Source organism: Myotis myotis, unplaced genomic scaffold (assembly GCF_014108235.1).
Source record: "Myotis myotis isolate mMyoMyo1 unplaced genomic scaffold, mMyoMyo1.p scaffold_m19_p_20, whole genome shotgun sequence".
In the NCBI taxonomy this organism is placed as follows: domain Eukaryota; kingdom Metazoa; phylum Chordata; class Mammalia; order Chiroptera; family Vespertilionidae; genus Myotis; species Myotis myotis.
The window spans coordinates 12,317,517-12,336,804 of record NW_023416325.1 but is presented as its reverse complement, the minus strand read 5'-3'; the positions used below and the strand labels follow the sequence as shown (position 1 = coordinate 12,336,804).

General features: G+C 55.4%; 1 protein-coding gene across 8 annotated transcripts in view; it reads right to left on the bottom strand.

The window, feature by feature from the left end:
- Nucleotides 1-19,288, bottom strand: part of TXNRD2 (thioredoxin reductase 2) — a 45,064-nt gene that overhangs the window by 19,075 nt on the left and 6,701 nt on the right. For all 8 annotated transcript variants that reach the window (XM_036353191.1, XM_036353193.1, XM_036353194.1 and 5 more), the window contains 8 exons: nt 18,910-19,054; nt 18,207-18,281; nt 16,730-16,808; nt 16,199-16,261; nt 11,914-11,984; nt 3,780-3,799; nt 2,904-2,995; nt 480-654 (listed from right to left, as the gene is read on the bottom strand). In XM_036353191.1, the coding sequence (XP_036209084.1) occupies nt 480-654; nt 2,904-2,995; nt 3,780-3,799; nt 11,914-11,984; nt 16,199-16,261; nt 16,730-16,808; nt 18,207-18,281; nt 18,910-19,054 (720 nt within the window). The remainder of the gene's footprint in view (nt 1-479; nt 655-2,903; nt 2,996-3,779; nt 3,800-11,913; nt 11,985-16,198; nt 16,262-16,729; nt 16,809-18,206; nt 18,282-18,909; nt 19,055-19,288) is intronic.

The following is a 19,288-nucleotide window of genomic DNA, read 5'->3' as shown; positions in this document are numbered from 1 at the left end:
GGGGTGGCCTAGGAGTGCAGGGAGGGCCCCCTGGGAGGGAGTGTCTGGCAAGGTGGGCAATGGGCGAGTTCTGAGCAGCCACACTTGCCCAGCCTTTGCCCTGCCAACAGCTGCTCCGAGGCCTCTCAGAGCACTGGAGGATGAGAACACAGCCCATGCCTGGCCGGAAAAGGCCTCAGGGCTCTGTCCTGTCACTGGATGCTGTCTTTGGAAATCTGCAGTGTGACTTCTGGAAATGCCCCCCCCCCCCCCCCCCCCGTAGCATGTGATGACCTACAGAGCGCCCAGCAGCCCACTGGGAAGTTTATCAGGAGCAATCCCGCAAGTCTTTACGATGGCCCAAGAGGTGCATTGTAGCGCCAACCCGCCTAAGAGCCAGAGGGTGAGGGAGCTCCTGGAGGCAGTGGAAGGGGGAAGCGGTGCCACGCTCTCCACGTGTGTGCACTCTTGCACACGCACGCGTGGCTCACACACCTTACCTATGGCCCACAGGACGGTGTTGAAGGTGTCCATGCCCTCCCTGCCAGAGGCGACGTCCTTCCAGGTGACCTGAAGCTGGTTGTCCGGGAGCCTCTTCACTCTCAAGGGGATGCAGCCCTTCAGAAACCTGGTTCCGTGAGAAGCCATGTAGTCCGTGACCAAGGTTGACATTTGCTGCAAAGCCCAGAGGAAAATGCTATGAGGACCAGGTGGCAGTGAAAATGTCACTACTGATGACTGAGCAGGAAGGGAGGACCTAGCCGCCTGCCTCCTTGCAAAGGCCCTGAGGTGGGGGTAAGAGGGGTCTCTTCCAAAGAGAGGGTTCAGGGCCCCCTTCTTCTACGTGGCCCCATGCAGACCACCCCCACCTTCAGGCCCCCTTGTTCTCTGTGGAACTGAAAGAAGAGCCAGGAGACCATCGGGCACCCCCTTCCCCAGCCCCCAGCTCTAAACCAGAGACCCCTGAGCCATTCAGTTAGGATGCACTTGACCTCTGGGCTCTGTAGATGCTAATTAACTGTCTCCACTGAAAGTAATGGCAGAGAAGCACCCCTTTCTCCTGGGGGCTCCCCACCCTCGCTCATGGAGCAGGGAGCTGGGCCAGTAGGTGGGCCCCTCAGTTCCCCACCAAGAAACGCAGGGGTAGTGGGTGTTGCTGGGGGGCGAGTCATCTATAGAGAGGGCTCCTTGCTCTCAGCCCGCGCTCCCAGGCTGCGGACGGGGATCCTAGTTCCGGAGCCACCGTGGGACTTGTCACCAAGGCGCGGTCAGCCACAGCTTCCTTCTTCAGGAGAAAGTAAGTCAATTTAAATGCTCTGCTGTCCGCTCAGATGCACCAGCTCACTTAGGGACGCGGACACCAGGAGAAGCCCTGCCTCTCTGGGATTGTCGCACCCGTCACAGGAGCAGGCAAGGGGGCTGCCTGCCCTTCCTGGAGCCCTCGGGACTCCTGGTCGCCTGGACATCCCTGTCGCCGTCTGAGGGGAATTGCCGGCCCCCTTGAGCTAAGTGCAGGTCCACTGTCCCCAGGCCTGCCCCTGGAGCTGCATGAAGAGCTCTGACAGACTCTTCTTGCTGAAGCACGGCCATGGCCGCCTGGCCTTGCCATTGTCCTTCCCCCGGGGCACACCTGGAGCCTGCTCCCTCCCCTCCCGGCCCTCCCTGGGTGATCCCATTGCCTCCAAGTGGGACTGTGCCCAGGCATCAGACCGCCTCCCCTGCTGTGCTGCCTCCTGCTCAGCTTTGCTCACTCCAGCCCCTCGGGAGGCCTGATCCAGCCTCTTCTCCTTCCCTCCATTGGCCCCTCTCTGGGAACTGCTCCCCTTCCCACTGTCTCCAGCTTCTGCCTCCATTCAGTGCCAAGGCCAGCCCTCCCGCAGCCCTGATCCCGCAGTCCCCTCTGCCTCTCCTGCCTCATTTCTGCTGCCTCCTCCATGTGGCCTCCTCGTGGCTCCTGTCTGCTGCCTGGTACATTCTCCCCATGGCCCGGGGCTCAGAGGCCTGTCCCCACAGCAGGCACTCGGGGCCTCTGCGCACATGGAGGGCCCTCCATGGCAGGCAAGTCTCTGCACCACCGAGCAGGACAGGCCCAGGAGCGGAGGGTGGACTGAGGGCCAGTGGGACTGTGTGATGAGGGGCTGTCTATCTTCTTTGGGGAGGCACGGGGGGTTTGCCATCATAACAACCCCACGCTTGGATTTTAACAGGTGACCTTTCCTTGGAGAGTTTTTAGTTAAAAACATTCAACACGCTGTTCACATGGGTGCATCTGCCATCGGCACGGGTGTCTGCGTCCCAGACCCTCGTGAGGACAACCTGCACAGGTGAGATGGCCCTCTGGCTCCTGCCACACAGCGGTCAGGGGTGGGCACACAGGCTCACTGTGCATTCAGCTGGCACTGCCCCTGTACAAGGCATGTGAGCGATGAGGCCTCAGAAGCCATACTGATGCTCCGAGTGCTCAGGGTGGACTGTCCACGGCCGGGGAACCGAGTGCTCGTCAGGGCTCGCGGGTCCCGTCTTTCAGTCTATGGCAGGTGGCCAGGAGCTGCTATCTTCTGAAGTGGCCACCCAGGGCCTCGCCAGTCTGCCACCTGCTTCCTTGCCTGGTGCTCCCCTTGCTGAGGGGGCACCCCCATCAGACCCCAGCAAGGAGGCGGGGCTAGCACCTCTGCTGACATACACCTGCTGATGGAACAGCCGAGGTCTGCGAGGCTGGCCCGGCACGCCCAGAGCTGCCACGCGCTCTACATGACAGCCCTGCTTCCACCCTGGCAGGTGTTTTATGTTTTATGAACAACCTCCTCATTCAACTCAAGGGCCACACACTTGAGAGGCTCCCAGCCCACACCTGTGCCTGCCTGGGCTGGGGCCACAGGCTGGTGGGAGCAGACCACAGGGTGGGAGCTGGGCCTGGGCTGTACCTGGTCAAAGCCCCGCAGAGGGATGCTGCGCATCATGACGGTGGTGTCCAGTCCCAGGCCGGTGAGGAAGCCGGCGCACTCCAGGGCCACGTCTGCCAGAGACAAGCTAAGGAGTGCTCGCTGCCATCATGACATCGGGAGCCACGTGGCAAGATCCCCAGGGCCCGACACCACAGCCCACTTCCCACTAGTCCCCAGCCGGCCCAAAGGAGTCTTCCAACGCCAGCCGCAGAGCACCCCTCCCCCATCTCTCAAATGTGGGGGACAGAGGAGGGGCTCCCTCCAGCACCTACAGGCCGGGTGGCTTCTGCCTCCACGGGGCATCTGTCCAGACTCCCCAGAGTTTCATCTCAGCCTTTAGGATGAGGCCCACTCTGTGGGGTCCAAGTGGTGATGGAGTGGAAACGCCCCGTCCATGAAAGACACAAGGCAGCAGCTTCTGGCCTGTGTTCTCGGCTGGCAGCCCCAGCACTTTCATCTCCCGGAATGACCCCCTTCCTGACCCCAGGGCCTCCTGTGGCTCCTCTCCTGACCCCCCTGGTCTGCGGCTCCCTCTAAAGGAACGGACCTGAGTGAGTGGGGCTGCTCTCCAGGGAGGATCACCTGCCTCACGGCTGTGCCCAGCTGGCCCAGCTGCCTCAGCTGCTCAGTGTGTGGCTCAGGAACAGCCTCCGGAAGCCCTAGACTCAAAGGTCAGCCTAAAATTGTCCCCTGAGCACAGGTCATCCACCCTGAGTGGCCCTGTAAGTGCCTGCTTCCAGGCAGCGGAGTGTACTCCCGGGCAGAGGGAGAGCAGTGGGAGGGCTCTGGGCATGGAGCTTCCCCCCTCAGGACGCAGGCACGGCCCTTGGTCTCCTGCACGCCATCAAAGGATACAGCTGGCTCCAACCACCAACCTGTTAGGAATGAACACAGAGAAGAAGAGCAGAAGTGAGTCTCACACGCAGCCCACCGTCACACACAGGCAGCTGCTCCAAGGAGGGGCTGTGCCATGGGGACAGGGCTCTTCAGCCTCCGTGCAAGGCACTCAGTCAGCTGATGTGTGACTGCGGGCGAGTCAGCTGAGGCCGAGTGTTCAAACAGCTTGTCCCAAGGTACAAAACCCACTTCCCAGAGGCTGCAGGTGGGAAATTCAACATGACAAACAGTGTCATTGGATCAGAAAATTGCCTGGTGGTGAAGGATGTGAGTGGCCAGTGACAAAACAGCACATATCCCATGAAAGGCCCTGGAAGTGGGACCACATGGCCCCAGGGACCTGTTGGGAAAGTTCGAGGAAGCAGAAGGATTTTCCTTCTTCCTCAGGTTAGCCCTGCCTTGGGGTCTCTCTGGACCTCCTGCAGCCAGGGTGGAAACAAGGACACTTTGCAGAATGGGGAGGGCACCACACAGTGGGTGGGGGCTCCTGGAAAGCATTGTCTATGGGCAGAACTCTTGACCAGGGAAGGCCAGGCCGGGAGGCTGACACCTGTCTGTCCAGCCCCAGCACACGCCGGCCCAGGGCCTGGAAAGACAGCGTCTCTGAGCAAGGAGAAGGGTGCTTGGGAGAAGAGGCAGACACAGGACATAGGGACCCAGCAGACTCGTTTAAAGTACCTGCCACAGTAGTATAAACGCTCTCCCGCAGTTCAGCTCCACGCTTGGCATGCACACACATACACACTTGCACGCATGCTCACACATGCACGCGTGCACGGAACCTAACGCAGAATGAAAACTCCCAGCCTGGGAGGCGATGTGTGGGTGGGCTTGTCAGATCACTGCTTCAGCCTTTGAACAAGAGGAGGTGATGTAAGGATGGCTAAGCCTAATGTCAGCTCTAATCCCGCCAGGTACTAATGATATAATTCCATTTCAAGAAGTGGCGGATCCCAGGGAACACTCCTTCAGGTGCCCTGAGAGAAGCAACTGGCACATGGCTTCCTCTCGGGAGCTGGAGAGAGCCACGGAGTCACGCTTGGGAGACTGCAGCGAGCTCAGTGCACGGGGAAGCCGAGGGGACTCCTGCACCCGTGTGGTGTCACCTAGATGTCTATGCATAGGCACGTTTTCAAAACTACAAAAGACCTAACTTTTTTTTGGGACTTGATGTATATGGTGAAAGGTATAAGCTTTTCTGTAAGATATGAAATTACGATACAAACAGATTTTAGCTACCCTGCCCCAAACACAAGAACAAAGCTGAGCCAGAGCATCAATGCTGACCATACAACACAGCGAGTGCACTTTGCCCCCCGCTTCCAGTGGCAGCAGTGGCGTGTGCTGACCGCCAGGGCAACCCCTCTGTCCTCCAAATGGCCTGCCCTGCTCATCTCCGAGCCTTCCTGTCTCTGTAAAAGTGGGCCGTCCTGCGGAGTGGACTGTCCACAGCCTGTGGCCTACAGGACAGCTCCAGGCCCTCATGCCACATTGTATACAACACAGCCACGTGGTCTCCTGATCTGGGCAAACACATTATGTTTCTGCAGCCCCCGCATTCCTCCCTACCCTCCTGCACTAAAGATGGGGGGTTGGATGGAGAGATGGGGCAGGCAGGCGCTGACTCCCAGCTCCCCCCACAGACACCCCTCAGTGCACTGGGCCTCCCACTCCCACCTCAAAGTCACAGTGCCCCCAACCCCAGGGCCACCAGCTCTGAGTCGCCAACAGGGGGCATATTTGGGAGGAGGCAGGAGCCAGGCAGGCCTTTCCGAAGGGGTTGTCCTTGACCAAATGTGGGCAGCTGAAATCCCACAAACAAAAGCAGGCCTCCCACAGGTGCCGAGGGCGGCTCTGGGCCTCTTCCTGCCTTCACAAGGCAGGATTATCAAACATCTTGGTTCTCACTCTACCCGGCATCCCAATTTATCAAATAATGCTTATTCTTTGAAGAATGAAGGATCCGAGAACTCGGCCAGGGAACCCCTTCGAATGGACTCAAGTAAGAAAGAGATGGAGCAAAAGTGGAGCCTCCAGGTCATGAGTGGGGAGAGTGCCAGGAGGCAGGGGGCCATCTCATTTTTATTGGTAAGTTTGAAACTGCAGACCAGCTTCCACTGGCCACTGAGGACATGCTCGGCCTGGATAGGGGCCTGAGGATGATGGGGCTGAGCCTGGGTGCTGCGTCACAGTGACCAACACTGGCCTGGCTGGCCATGGGAGGACAGCAGTGCCAGCAGAAGAAGTCGGGGGCCAGCTTGTTGCACCTGGGGGAGGGAGGAGTAAGCTTCTGAGGGCTGGAAACTTGCCTATCTCTGCATTAGGAGGCCCAGGACTGGGCCATCAGCCCACGCCAGAAGTCACCACCTGTCCTTGGAGGCCCCGATTCCATTTCCCTGTGCTCTGAGCAGTCCTACTCTCTGTGCCTTTCGGTGTGCAAACATTTTACACGAAGGTGTAGCTACAGCGGGATTAGCCTAATCACAGGGCAGGCTTTCTTGTTCAAGATCTGAATGGGGGGAAACAGAAACAAAAGCCTTAATTCAGGCCCGGGAAGCCCTGGCTTAAAGAGCTCTCCACCTGCCTCTCGAGTTTGAAGGCCCCTGCTCTGCTCCCCAAGGGGAATACCCACACAAAGTGAGGGCCTCGCGGCAGGCACCTGGCCCCTTGGCAGTCCTGCCAGCGCAGGAAATGCCAAGCAGGCCCCAGGGAAGCAGCACAGGGGGCGGGGGACCCAAGGCCTCCTCCCCCCGTGTGGGCCAGCCCCCTCCCACCCTCAGGGCCTGTTGCTGGGCCCACTTCCACTAGGCGCAGATCTCTACATTCTGGCCCCATGACGGATGCCACCTCGGGCGCTGGCCCCACAACTACTGCCGCCCTGAGGCGGCGTCTCCCCAGCCCCTGAGGCCTCCACGACTTAGTCCCAGGGACACGCAGGGAGGTGGTCAGCAGTGCTGTACAGCCGGTAGCCAGGTCCAAGCTGCTGGCTCACCTCCCTTTCTGGATGTGAGGATGTCACGCTAAAGGAATATGGAAGTCGGGCAGAAAATGAAAAATGAAGCTGCAGTGAATTTTCCTAAATTAATGGCTGTGGTGCTTCGCAAAATAAGATTTACATTCTTCTCTCCTGCTCTTAGGAAGAGGGAAAAGCGGTTACAGTACCTAATCAGCTTCTAACTCAACAAGGGTCACACAAAAGCTCCTGCCACGGCCTCCTCTGACAGGCAGCCCAAGTCACAAACTCCCTGCTTCACGCTCGCTGGGGCCCAAGGACAGAGGTCAGGCTGTGGAGCAGCCGCAGGGCCGCGCACAGTCCGGCTGGCAAGCGAGCTGGGCCATGCGGGACAGGCCGGCCAGCGCCTCCCTCTGCAGACACTCCAGGAGACCTAGGCGGCCGAGTGGCAGTGGGAACACAGGGTCCTGGGTCCCACCTTGACGTGGCAATTCTGCTGCCTGGTGGGTCCCACATGGGAGAAGAGCCGTCCCAGGTGGCTCCGGCCTCATTCAAGTCCTCTTGGCCATTAGAGAAAGTTCTGGCACTGACGTCAGCCGAGAGCTCTCACTCAGAGCCAGGTCTGCAGAGAGCTGACCTCAAGTCCAGAGCGAGCCCCAGGCAGCAGGGCTGAGCAGCTGGGCCAGGAAGCCCAGGGGGTTGAGTACAGTGACCCTGATTGCCTACCCTTAAGGCATGCCAACAGTTGCAACACGTAGGTGGGCCTGAGCAGGTTGGTGCTGGGCCCAAGTCCCAACCAGGCTGCCTGGGGCCAAAAGGCCTCTCAGGGGAGAGGGCCCTCCGTGTGAGCAAGCAAACATCCTGGGGCCGTGGATCAAGGTGGAACCCAGCTGCCTCGGGGGCACTTGGGTCTAGAAACCCCAGGACCTGCATCCTTCCAGGAGCTGTCGGGAGTGGGCCCCTTTCTCCCCTTCCATGTTCCCTCCACCTGCCCGGGGGTTGCCCAGCTGAATGAAGGGCCATGCAGGACTTGGGCCTCCCTAGGCAGGGCTGGACACCCCCTCTGTGCCCCTACTTCCTCCACTGGTTAGGGACAGCTCCCCAAAGCGGCCATTATTCCCCTGCCAGCCCAGAGGACACCTTCCTTCCTCCAGAATCACCCACACATCTTCAACCCATCCTGCATTTCCACACAAAAATAAAGAAATAAGGCCCTAACCAGTTTGGTTCAGTGGGTAGAGCATCAGCCTATGGACTGAAGGATCCCAGGTTCGATCCTAGTCAAGGGCACATGCCTGGGTTGTGGGCTTGATCCCCAGTAGGGGGCTTGCAGGAGGCAGCCGATCAATGATTCTCTCTCATCATTGATGTTTCTATCTCTCACTCTCTCTTCCTTTTTCTCTGAAATCAATACAAATATATTTTTAAAAAAGAGAGAGCGAGAAAGAAACAAGAATAATGGAAAAGGCACACAAGCCGGACACAAAGCTGGCATTCAGGCGGCAGAGCTGAGGATGCCAACCTGTACAGCCTGCCTCAGGCCCCGCACGTGCTGGCCCAGCCTGCCTGGCCTCCGAAGGTCCTGCCCGTGAACTCGGGAACTCATGCTGCACTTACTGGAGTCCTCTACACGGGATGTGTCACCTCCAGGAGGTCCAAATCGGGTACCCCGCTGTGTAGTGAGGGTGTTGACTCTGTTTTCCGACTGGGCCTGGGCTGGGCCACCCCCTCTGCCATCTATTAGCCCTGGGCTCCTCAGACCTGGACACAAGCAAAGGACGAAAGGGTCTCCTCCCATGCCCAGGAGGCTAAGACAGCACTGAGGCTGTGGGGGTCCAAAGAGCAACAAAGGTGGCAGAGCAAACGCAAGAGGCTGAAAGCCACAGGCCCACCGTGGGCTCCACGTACCAGATCTGGAGCTACTGGTCACTGTTCGCCATGGCAGAAGGTCTCTGCTGCCCAGGCCCCATCACAGGAAGAGAAGAGGGGGGGGCCCGCATACGCAGCAGAACCCATGAGAAAGCTGGGGCCTGGCGTGTCACCCAAAGCCTCCAACTGGCCTTGGGGCGCCGTTCAGAGGACAGAGTACCCGCTGCAGGGGGAGGCCAGGCGCATCGGGCACCCTCGGCCACCAGCTTGGCCTCCTTGATGGGGGTGAGTAGAAACGTCCCGCCCGGTGACGGGAGGCACTTGGGGCCAGGGGGCAGCCCTCAGGTCCATATTAATTTCAGCTCCATTTTAAAGGCGAGTTAAAATAAACACGGGGAATATTTATAAGGCAAATAAATCTGGCAGAAACAGCCCCTCCAAGTGTGAGCAGAGGCCTCCCCCTCAGCCCCAGCCCAAGCTGATAAAATACAGAAATGCTACTGTAGACCCTGCGGGCTTATTTTGACTGCACGGAGGAATGTAACATGTAAACACTGACTCCCATATCACACTGTTACAACTTGCATTAACAGCACCGGACAAAAGCTGCATTTTCACAGAAGCATCGTACAGGGATATATCTCCAGCTTAATTTTTTAAAAAAACCATTTCCTCACATAAATCATGCTCAGAACGAAACGGGTGACTGATACATTGCAAACACTTTTTTTCTTAAACAATAACATACCTAGATTCCTTCTAAACGAAAGAGCTTGTTTAAAAAAAAATCTTCTAAATTTTTTTTTCTTTTCTGAAGAAAATAAACACTACAGTTTCTTTCCCGACCAAAGTATCTGGGGCCGTGTCTTCCTGGCCGAATGGGCCACGGCCCCAGCACATGGCCACAGAGGAGCAGTGCAAGCCAGGACCACCTCGCCGCTTGCTGCCGGTACCCACTGCACCCGGGCCCCCCACCTTACCCCTCTGATGCCAGGCACTCTCGCCAATGCCACAGGAAAAGCGGAGCTGAGAGCCAGGGCAGGGCAGGGACTCAACTCCTGGATGGAGCTTTCAGATTGGCCTGAGGGGCTGAGCAGCCAGCTATGCTGGACTCCAGCAGCCTGGTCACCACCCCACCACACCACAGATGAATTGCAAACACCCCGGACACAAAGGCAAAGCCGAAGGGTGGAAGCCCTAAGGGAAAATACAGAAGCTTTTTTTTTTTTTAAGGAAAAAAAAAAATCTTGGGGGTAGGGAAGGCCTTCCTGAACATGCAATAAATCTAAAAGCCATTAAGTGTAAAAAGAGATCTAAGTTACATTAAAAAAAACATTTGTACATTGCACAAGTTAAAAGACATGACAAGCTGAGAAAGCCTGCAACATAAACGACATGGGATCACAGTCCTAATATGCAAACCAGCTGGAAGATAAGAGATAAGAGAAGAAAAAGAAAACCAGATAGAAAGCAGGCCAAGGACCAAGCTAACAATTCACACACGCGCGCAGGCACACGGACATTCACACACAAACTCACATACAGATACTCCATTTTAAATGGCCGATACACAAAAAGATTAATAATCATAGCAGATGCAAATAAAACCAGGTCACGTTTAACCTATTGGATAGTCCAAGATAAAAGAACAGAAACCCAGAAATTATGCATAAAGAGAAAAAAGGAATAAATGTGACAACACAAACATTAAAAATTTCTGCATGAAAAACTACCTTTAAGTCAAAAGACAAACAGCCTGGGGGTGCTTGTGGAAGGTGATGGACAGAGGGACACAAACCTGCATGAGCCTGAGCGCAGATGCTGGGAGGGACCCAGACGTGCCTCGGGCAGAAGCCACTGGTGCTCCCCTGATGGGGGCAGGAGAGGCCCCTTTCATTTTTATGCCAATGGAAAAGCTGGTGCCCACATGAGGAGGTAGAACAGGGAGCAGCCTGCCAGGAGGGAGCATGTCAGCAGATGTGTGAAGGTGTGAAGGGCATCTGCCTTGGACCTCAGGTTTCTACTTGTGAGACACCCTCAGGTATATGTTACACATAAGAAGCACTTATGCCCCGGGCAGTTTGGCTCAGCGGATCGAGTGTCCCAGGTTCAATTCTGGTCAAGGGCACATACCTTGGTTGCAGGGTCAGTCCTCAGCCCTGGTTGGGGCGCATGAGGAAGCAACCAATCGTTGTCTCTCTCTCTCTGCCTCTCCCCTTCTCTTCCACTCTCTCTAAAAATCAATGGGAAAATATTCTCAGGTGAGGATTAACCAAAAAAAAGAAGAAGTAGTAGTATTTATGATGGTATATAAGATGCACACCAAAGGTTTCCATTGCAACATTTTATAACAATGAAAAACACCAAAGGTCCCATTGCAACATGTTATAACAATGAAAAAGAGAAACTACTGAGATGCTCCAGAACCGTGAAAAGATAAAATAAATTACAATATATCCATTCAAGGGAATCCAGCCTTTCCCTGAACAAAGATGCTTGGTGAACAGGAAATGATGGTGGTGAGCAGAGCACCATGACATGCACACACTCCCCATGTACACAACACACACACACACGCCTCACATCTATGCTTGTGCACACATGCCTGTCCACCTCTGGACACATTTTTCCACCCACATTTCCTCGTAGGCAAGTCCCAAGGCAGCCCAGTGCTGCTCACAACCAGGCCTCTGTCGCCCTCTGGTGGCCTTTTTGGTTGGCCCGAGCATGAAGTCCCCTCCATAACCTACAGGCAGGAGCTCTATGGACCTAGAACAGCTCTGTGGATGCAGGAAATGAACTTAGTGCATTTTCACCTGCTTGGGAAACATAAAACCGCTCACATGCTTCACAGCTCTCATTTCCACAACGGGGCTGTGGTTTCTGGAACCTTCTTTGCCAGATCTCAGGGAAGTCCAAGGTACGGACCAGGTGAAAGTAGAAAAGTTTGAGGCCAGAGGGGCTGAGGGCTTTTCCTATGACCTGACCCTCTTTCCCTCAGCGAGTGCTCCCCTCTCTGATGTTTCTGACAGGACCCACTGGAACCCTGGGGCTCCGGGGAACCCTGTTTGAAAACCACTGCCCTAGACAATATTCGATTCACTTGGTGACACATGTGCCAATCAGGGCACAAATACTGAGCTTTCTGTCCTCCTCTCAGGAAGGTGGGAGGAATGTACTAGGAGAGAGGACCACACAGTATTCTACACAGCCCTGATGTTTAAGAAATGAACAAAGGGGCCCCCCACTCAGGCATGTATCAGGTCTTACGTTTTTCCAGGGGATTCCTTCAGCCAGAAGATGTCATCACTTGTAATCCCATGTTCCACAGCACCTTCAATCTATCCAGAAAAAAGGATCAATGTGAGAGGATGTCATCTGACCTGTCCTAGAGACTTCCTCAAAGGGGACACCCGTTTTGTAGACACAACACAACCAGACCCACCCAGCCCACTTGTGGGTGCACTTTCCTGCTCTACAGATTCTTCAGGTTGTGGCCTCTAGGGACAGGTGACCTGTCTATATCTAACTCGGTGTGCCATCTGCCCAGCATGAATGCACTGCCTCTCCTTGGCTGTGCAAGGTGACCAGAGAGCCAGGGCACGGCCAGCAGCTCTTTCCTCTCCGCTCTCCAGGACCCCCAATTCTCTCCAGACCCAGAGCTATGGGGAGGGGAGGGGGAAGCTAGGCAGGGGTGCGGGAGCAAGCCATCTTCCAGGGCACCAGACTGAAGGCTGGACGGGAAGGCCCAATGGTCTCTACCCAGGAGGGGAAGCACAGGTGGCCGTGCCCAGGAATTATATGGGTCCTCCTGTATCCCAGCGGGGCCTGGTGAGGGGCTCTTGAGCAAGTGGAAAGACACCAGGCGAGCCCTAACCGGTTTGGCTCAGTGGATAGAGGGCCGGCCTGCGGACTGAAGGGTCCCAGGTTCAATTCTGGTCAAGGGCATGTACCTGGGTTGCGGGCACATCCCCAGTAAGGGGTGTGCAGGAGGCAGCTGATCGATGTCTCTCATCGATGTTTCTAACTCTCTATCCCTCTCCCTTACTCTCTGTAAAAAGTCAATAATATATATTTTTAAAAGAATACTAAAAAAAAAAAAAAAAAGACACCAGGCGAGCACTCCCTCAGGCCTGTGGGAGTAAGATGTGCTGGTGGAGAGGAAATGGATTTCAAACAGTTTATGATTCCAACTGGCAAAAAAAATAAAGCCAGGGATTTCTTGGGTTTGCTGAAGGGAAACCGAAAGGTCTGAAAATCAAAGGGAGTGAAACACAAGCAAGTCTTGGCAGGCACCCAGGGGAGTGGGCGGCAGGGTCATCCCAGATGAGGTGTCAGAGAACAGGACAGCCAGGACTAGGACCCGCAGCTCCTGCCTCATCTCCCTCTGGGCAAACAGAGACATCGGCAGCTGCCCCGCCGAGGTCCAGCAGGGTGGAGCCAGGCCAGCGCCCTCCATAGGGCACCCTGGTGTGGGGCTGCGTGAGCTCCGCCCGGGGCCTCAAAGGAGCTGAGATGACTATCCGGCTCCTGGGGCTGTAGGCTGGGCGAGGGGTCACTAACAGTCACCCTGCCAGCCTTCAGAGCCAAGCAGCCTGCCCAGGCCCAGCCCTGAGCACAAGCTTCCCCCCGCCCCGAGGCTGCTGCTGCTGGCCCGACAGCTGAAGGGAAGGCCCAGTGGTCTCGGAGGACAGAGGTGTGCTTTTTCCTCGGTGCCCCATTTCCAGAAAAAGCACAAAACAGAAGCTGGAGGTTCGGGGTTTAGGTGTCTGCGAGGAAACAGGACCAGTCCTTGTCTTCCGTCCATGCTCCATCTGGGTCTCGGTAGGAGGCAGGAGTCCTCAGGCTCGTGTCGCCTGTGGGCCTGTGCCCTTTGCTGCGGCCCATGTGGAGGCGCAGGGCTTGCAGCACCCACTTCCCGGGGACCCCGAGAGACCCTTGAGGATGTGGCTCAACCAAACCCCTCTGTCCTCCCTTCCTGCTTCCCCTTCTGCCTCACCCCACCTGGGGCCTCTTCCTCAGCTCACCTTCCTGGTAGCAGGGAGGACAGAGAAGCCCCCCGTAAGACGGGGTCAGGAGGTGACGTCAGCGAACAGGGTGTGGACTGAGGGCCTCCCGAGGTCCACCCCTCCATAAAAACAGCAAAAGAACCGGCAAAAGCGACCAGATTCGACTTTTTCCTAACTCCGGAAGTTAACCGACGGCTTGTGGCAACACAGGGAACATTAAGTCAAGAAAAATGGCTGGAACTTGGTAAGAACGGTAAGTTCTGTGGAGTTTTCATGTACGCTAGTCCCATCCCCCAGCTCAGTGGCAGCCTTGAAAAATGACAGCACGGAGAGAGCAGAACGAAGCAGCCATCGGCAGGCCTTGCCGGGGGCTCCCTGAGAGACCCCACTCCATAGGCTGGTCTTCCTCTGACCTCCCCTGACCTCGCCCAGCGCCGAAAGCCTCTCCCTGGGGAGGATTTGCCCAGTGACCGAACATCACGGCTGCCTCCGGTGATGGATAACAACGGATGCACACAACAGCCGGACCAAAAGCGGAAAAGGAAAAGCTGGGGCCGGAGAGGTCCACTGGGGCTTTCAAACGCTCCAGCGTGTTCCTGGGATCTAGGTGGCCAGGCGTCGGCATTGGGCTGCGCACATGCCTGGGAAAGGCCTGAAATGGCACTGAGCTCTCAGCCTCTGGCTGACCTCGGGCTCTGCCCCACCAGGAAGTGAGGGCTAAGGCAGCTCCTCGTGCCTGGCTCAGTGTCGGAGGAATGCCTCAAAATGCCCACGGGCCCTCGGCAAAGACGGGAGATTTCTTGGTTCCAGGTGTTTAAGGAAATCTCCGTCGTTAGCTGACCACTAAGCTAACTGAGCAGAGAATTCAGTGGCCTCACACAACGAAGAATAAAGACTTTACAAAATCAGTTCAGAAAAATCATCCAACAGCAATACACAAAATCCTACAGTGGAGAGAGACTCTGATTCCCAGAGTTAACGTATTATTTAATTTGGAAAAGTTCTGTTATTGCCTGGCTGGTGTCGCTCAGTGGTTGAGCATGGACGTATGAACCAGGAGGTCACGGTTTGATTCCCAGTCAGGGCACATGCCCGAGTTGCAGGCTCAATCCCCAGTGTGGGGTGTGCAGGAGGCAGCCAATCAATGATTCTCTCTCATCATTGATGTGTCTATCTCTCCCTCTCCCTTCCTCTCTGAAATTAATAAAAATATATTTAAGAATGAAAAGTTCCGTTATCAACAAAAAACTATGAGACAAGCAAAGAAGAAAGTATGACCTTCACACACTGCTGGTAGGAATATGAAATGGTGTAGCTGCTTTGGAAAACAGCCCGGCAATTCCTCAGGAGGTTACACATAGAGTTAATATGACCCAGCAACTCCACTCCAAGGCAGGTAGATATATATATATATATATATATATATATATATATATATATATATATCTCCAAAAGAAGTGAAAACTTAAGTCCACAGAGAAACTCCTACGCAGATGTTCACAGCAGCACGATTTGTAAAAGCTAAAAGTGGAAACAACCCAGGTGTCCATCAATGGACAAGGGCATAAACCAAACCGGACACACACATACAATGCAATATTATTCGTCATAAAAGGAAATGAAGTTCTGATACAGGCTGCACCACGAACGAACCCTGAAGGTGTTATGCCAAGTGCACAAGCCAGTCACAAAGGCCACACCGTGCGTGATTCCATTTATGTGACATGTCCATAAAGACAGACAGCAGGCCAGTGGTTGCCAGGGGCTGGGGAAGCAGGGAATGGGGCGTGACTGCTAAGGGGTCTGGGGATTCATTTTTGGGTGATGAAAATGTTCTGAAATTAAGTAGTGGTGATTGATGGTTGCACAACTCTGTGAAATAGCCACTGAATTGTATCCTTTAAAAGGGTACATTTTATGGTATGTGAATTTTGTCAATTAAAAAAAAAAGATTTGGGTTTGGAGGAGGAAGAACAAGGTCTAAGTCCTGGATGTTCCAATGTTCTGAGGCTGAAGAGAAAAGGAAGAACCAACAAAGGAGACAGAACAAGTGGCGCTGAGATACAGGAGAATAGGTCTGGTGGTTCCCAGATGTTGCTCAGTGATTGAGCATCGACCCAGGAACCAAGAGGGCTCCCAGTTCTATCCCAGATTGCGGGCTGATCCCCAGTAGGGGGCATGCAGGAAGCAGCCAATTGATGTTTCTCTTTCATCAATGTTTCCATTTCTCTATCCCTCTCCCTTCCTCTCTCTCTAAAATCAATAAAAACTATTTTTTTTTTTTTTTTAAGAATGACTTGAGAATGGCTCTTAGGATTCAGCAGTGTGGGGGTCCTGGTGACCTGAGTCAGCAGAGTGGATTCAAGGAAGAATTGGAAAATAGAAAGTAACGATAGTGAGCACGCAAAAACCTTTTTTAAAGAAGAGGAAGAGTGGGGGTGCTGCTGGGGCGGGAAGCATGAGCACAGTAAACAGTATATCACATGAGCCCAGAGACCATGAACTTGCCCAGGGCGGCAGGGAAGGCTGTGTTCGAGGACACTCACGTGCGTGGGGTACTTCGGTCTCCCTCCAGTAGCGATGACAATGTGCTTAGCCGAAAGCAGAGTCTGAAAAGAAACCAAGAAAGCCAGGGTCAGACAGATACATTGTGGTCACCCACGCCTCTGCCAGCAGGTACCCCAGGGCAGAGACCCACGCTTCTAATGCAACCCCTGCCGGGCACTGCGGACCCTGTGGGCAGCAGCTCAGAGGCCCTGTGGAGGTGGGAGCCCATTAGGGTCCAGGGACAGGCAGAAAAGGACAGGGAGCTGCTCTAACTCCAAGCACCTCACAGTTTACAAAGCACGCTGTGGGTGTCTCGTTTCCTTGAAGCCCCACTAAACCGTGCGAGGGTGTGATTGCCCACTCCGTGGCCTCATCACGTGTCACCCCACGTGGCACCTGAATCGCCCATGATCCGCTTCATCCCTCATAGAGAATGACAAAGAGCCTCGGAGGAATCTGCCTCGTCCGCTCAGCAGCACTGATTACTGAGAACAGCACCTCAGTCCGAGGCACGGTAGGTCGGGACTCACCTCTTTCCCACCTTTTGCCACTCCGCGAACCATGTGCGCATCCACAAAGCTGGCCTTCATATTAAAGTAGCTGACTTTTCTGCAAAATAAATAGAATTTTCAAGCATTTCCTATACAAATTCAGCATCACCTGCGCGATGAAATAGGGAGCACTGGGTGGCTAGTAAAATGTGAGCGCGATCCCACAGTGCACGTCCTCCACCCACAGTCCAGGTGGGGAAGCGGAGAGAACGGTGCCAGGAAGCACGGGGGAGGGGCAGAAGCACGGCCTCCCCTAGGGGTCAGGCACATTCCACTAGAAAGAGACCCCCAAGTGCACACAGTTACCCCAAAACATCCCAACCACCAATTTCCCGCTGGCAAGGAAGAGTGCCCAGAGGACAGCCAGCACCCCCAACCTTTAGGGATAGTGAGACCAGGAAATGGGTCGAGCACAAGGGTGGTCAGGAGCAGGGTGTACGGAAGCAACCCACCCTCTCTGATCACAAAGGCTATGCTGTGGTGTGGGCTCTAGGTGGCGCTGGGGAGCCTTCACCACCACCTTGACCTGGCGTTCTTCCCAATGCCAAGCTCTGTGCCTCCACGTCCCACCTGAAGCTCCTACAGAAGTCCTTGTTCACCCATGAAGAGCTGCAGGACACAGACACACAATTCCACACCAGCCTCCTTCTGTGAGCAGCTCTAGAGTCAGCCCACTGCCCGGCCTGTTTGGTGCCTGCCTGGGGTCAGACAGAACAAACGGCAGAGCCTGATGCCTCCAGAAAACTGCACTGGGGAGCAGCGAGCCCCATTCAGAGAAGAAATGATGCAATGTGCCCTAGCTCCCCGAGGGACCGCTGGGGAAGCCGGGGTAGCAGCCTCCTGGCTCAGCTTTCTTGGGTAACAGGGCACAAAACAGCTGCCTACTGCACGGCCAGGAAGATCCCTTGGGACCAAGCTAAGGGTGCTCAGATGAGGGCCACCAGACCTCTGAGGGAGTGGGTCTCCTCCATGACCCACGTGGCCTAGGGCAGAACGACTGGATAAGGAGCAAAGCTTAGCCTGAGTCAAGTACAGTTTCAGGCACCTCTCCCTAAGGATGGGAGATGCTTTGGTGGCAGGAAATGTCAGCATCTGGGCTGGGGATCCCAAAGGGCTGATGGGCCCTGCTGGCCTCAGGCTGGAGTGATCAATCAGGCCTGTGCTCTAGCGCACAACGCCAGGCCTCGTCACCGTGCCCAGGGAGCCGGAAGCCAGAACAGGGGCCGCCCGCTAAACCTTCTACATCGTGAACCTCACACTGTGCTGCTCTGGGCTCTGCTGGGCCACCCCGCAGGGCAGCCTCCACTCCCAGGGCACTCGCCTGCCAGCTGCTTATCTGCACGCTCCACCTTCTGGGCCAGGACTCTCATCTCATTGCTGCTGAGCCCCCATGAGTAAGGGCTTGTCAAGGTCTGAGATGACCCAGGGAAGGCCAGGGGGCGGCGAGGCTCAGTACCTCTCCTGCAGCTGGACCCGGTGCCCCCAGTTCAGGGACTTCACGTAGTTTTGAACGGCTTCTGCCATTTTCCTCCTGTTATCGCACAAAACAAAATGTGAAAAGCCACCACAGAAGTGGTAGCTGTAGAGTCCCAAACAGACTGTTAGATGCAAATAGTGCGTCAACAGAAACACCACGAAACGGAGGTGTCTCTAAAAATGGTCAAACATGATGTCCCTCCCCATGGCCACCACCGCTGTCCAGGTTTGGGGATGTGGACCTTCGGACTCATGGGAAACAGGGCTTTGTTCCCCAGTGGTCAGGACAGGGCAGCAGCCCTGCGTCTAGGTCACCAAGAACCCCAAAGGGGCCTGTGTGTGGCTCTCAGTGGACCAGGTGCCATCTGCTAAACCTAAAATGGTTTCCACCCCAAAACACTGGCCTTGGGGTCAGATCATCCTATTTGGGGGTGTCCTGTGTGCTGCAGGACCTATAGCAGCATCCCAGGGTGCTACCCAGTAGACGTAGCAGTACACCCCTCCCTCACCCCTCTGGTGATAACCAAAAATGTCTCCAGACACTGCCACATGCCTGGGGTCCAAGGTTGCCCCAGGTGAGAAGCCCCATGGGTCAGCATGCTTCTCTGCAGGTTAGCAGATGAATAACCCTCCGCCTCCTCCGGGAGGAGCAGAAAAGCCCAGGGAACAGCCGGGCCCCTCACCAGTCATGCGGGACCTGCTGGGGCACCTCCCAGCCGTAGTAGGGGGCGTCTCGGATCATGCCCCCCAGCAGCGCTGCATGGTGCATCAGCTTCTTGGGGATGCAGCCAACATTCACGCAGGTGCCGCCGAGGCCCCACCGGGTGCCTGGTGTGTTGAGAAGAGCACATTTAGATTTATATGCGGGCGAGGCTTTCCTGTTCTTCTACAGTTTAGAATCCCCTTAGGTTGTGGTTTGTAACTCATACATGGCCCAGAGGACCCTGCTCTACTGCTCTGCTCTGTATAATAGTGTTCAGAGTCCTTTTTTAGTGTGTTTTGTTGTTAATCCTGACTGGGCCAGGGATGGAACCTGCCACTCAGGTACGTGCCCTAGACCGG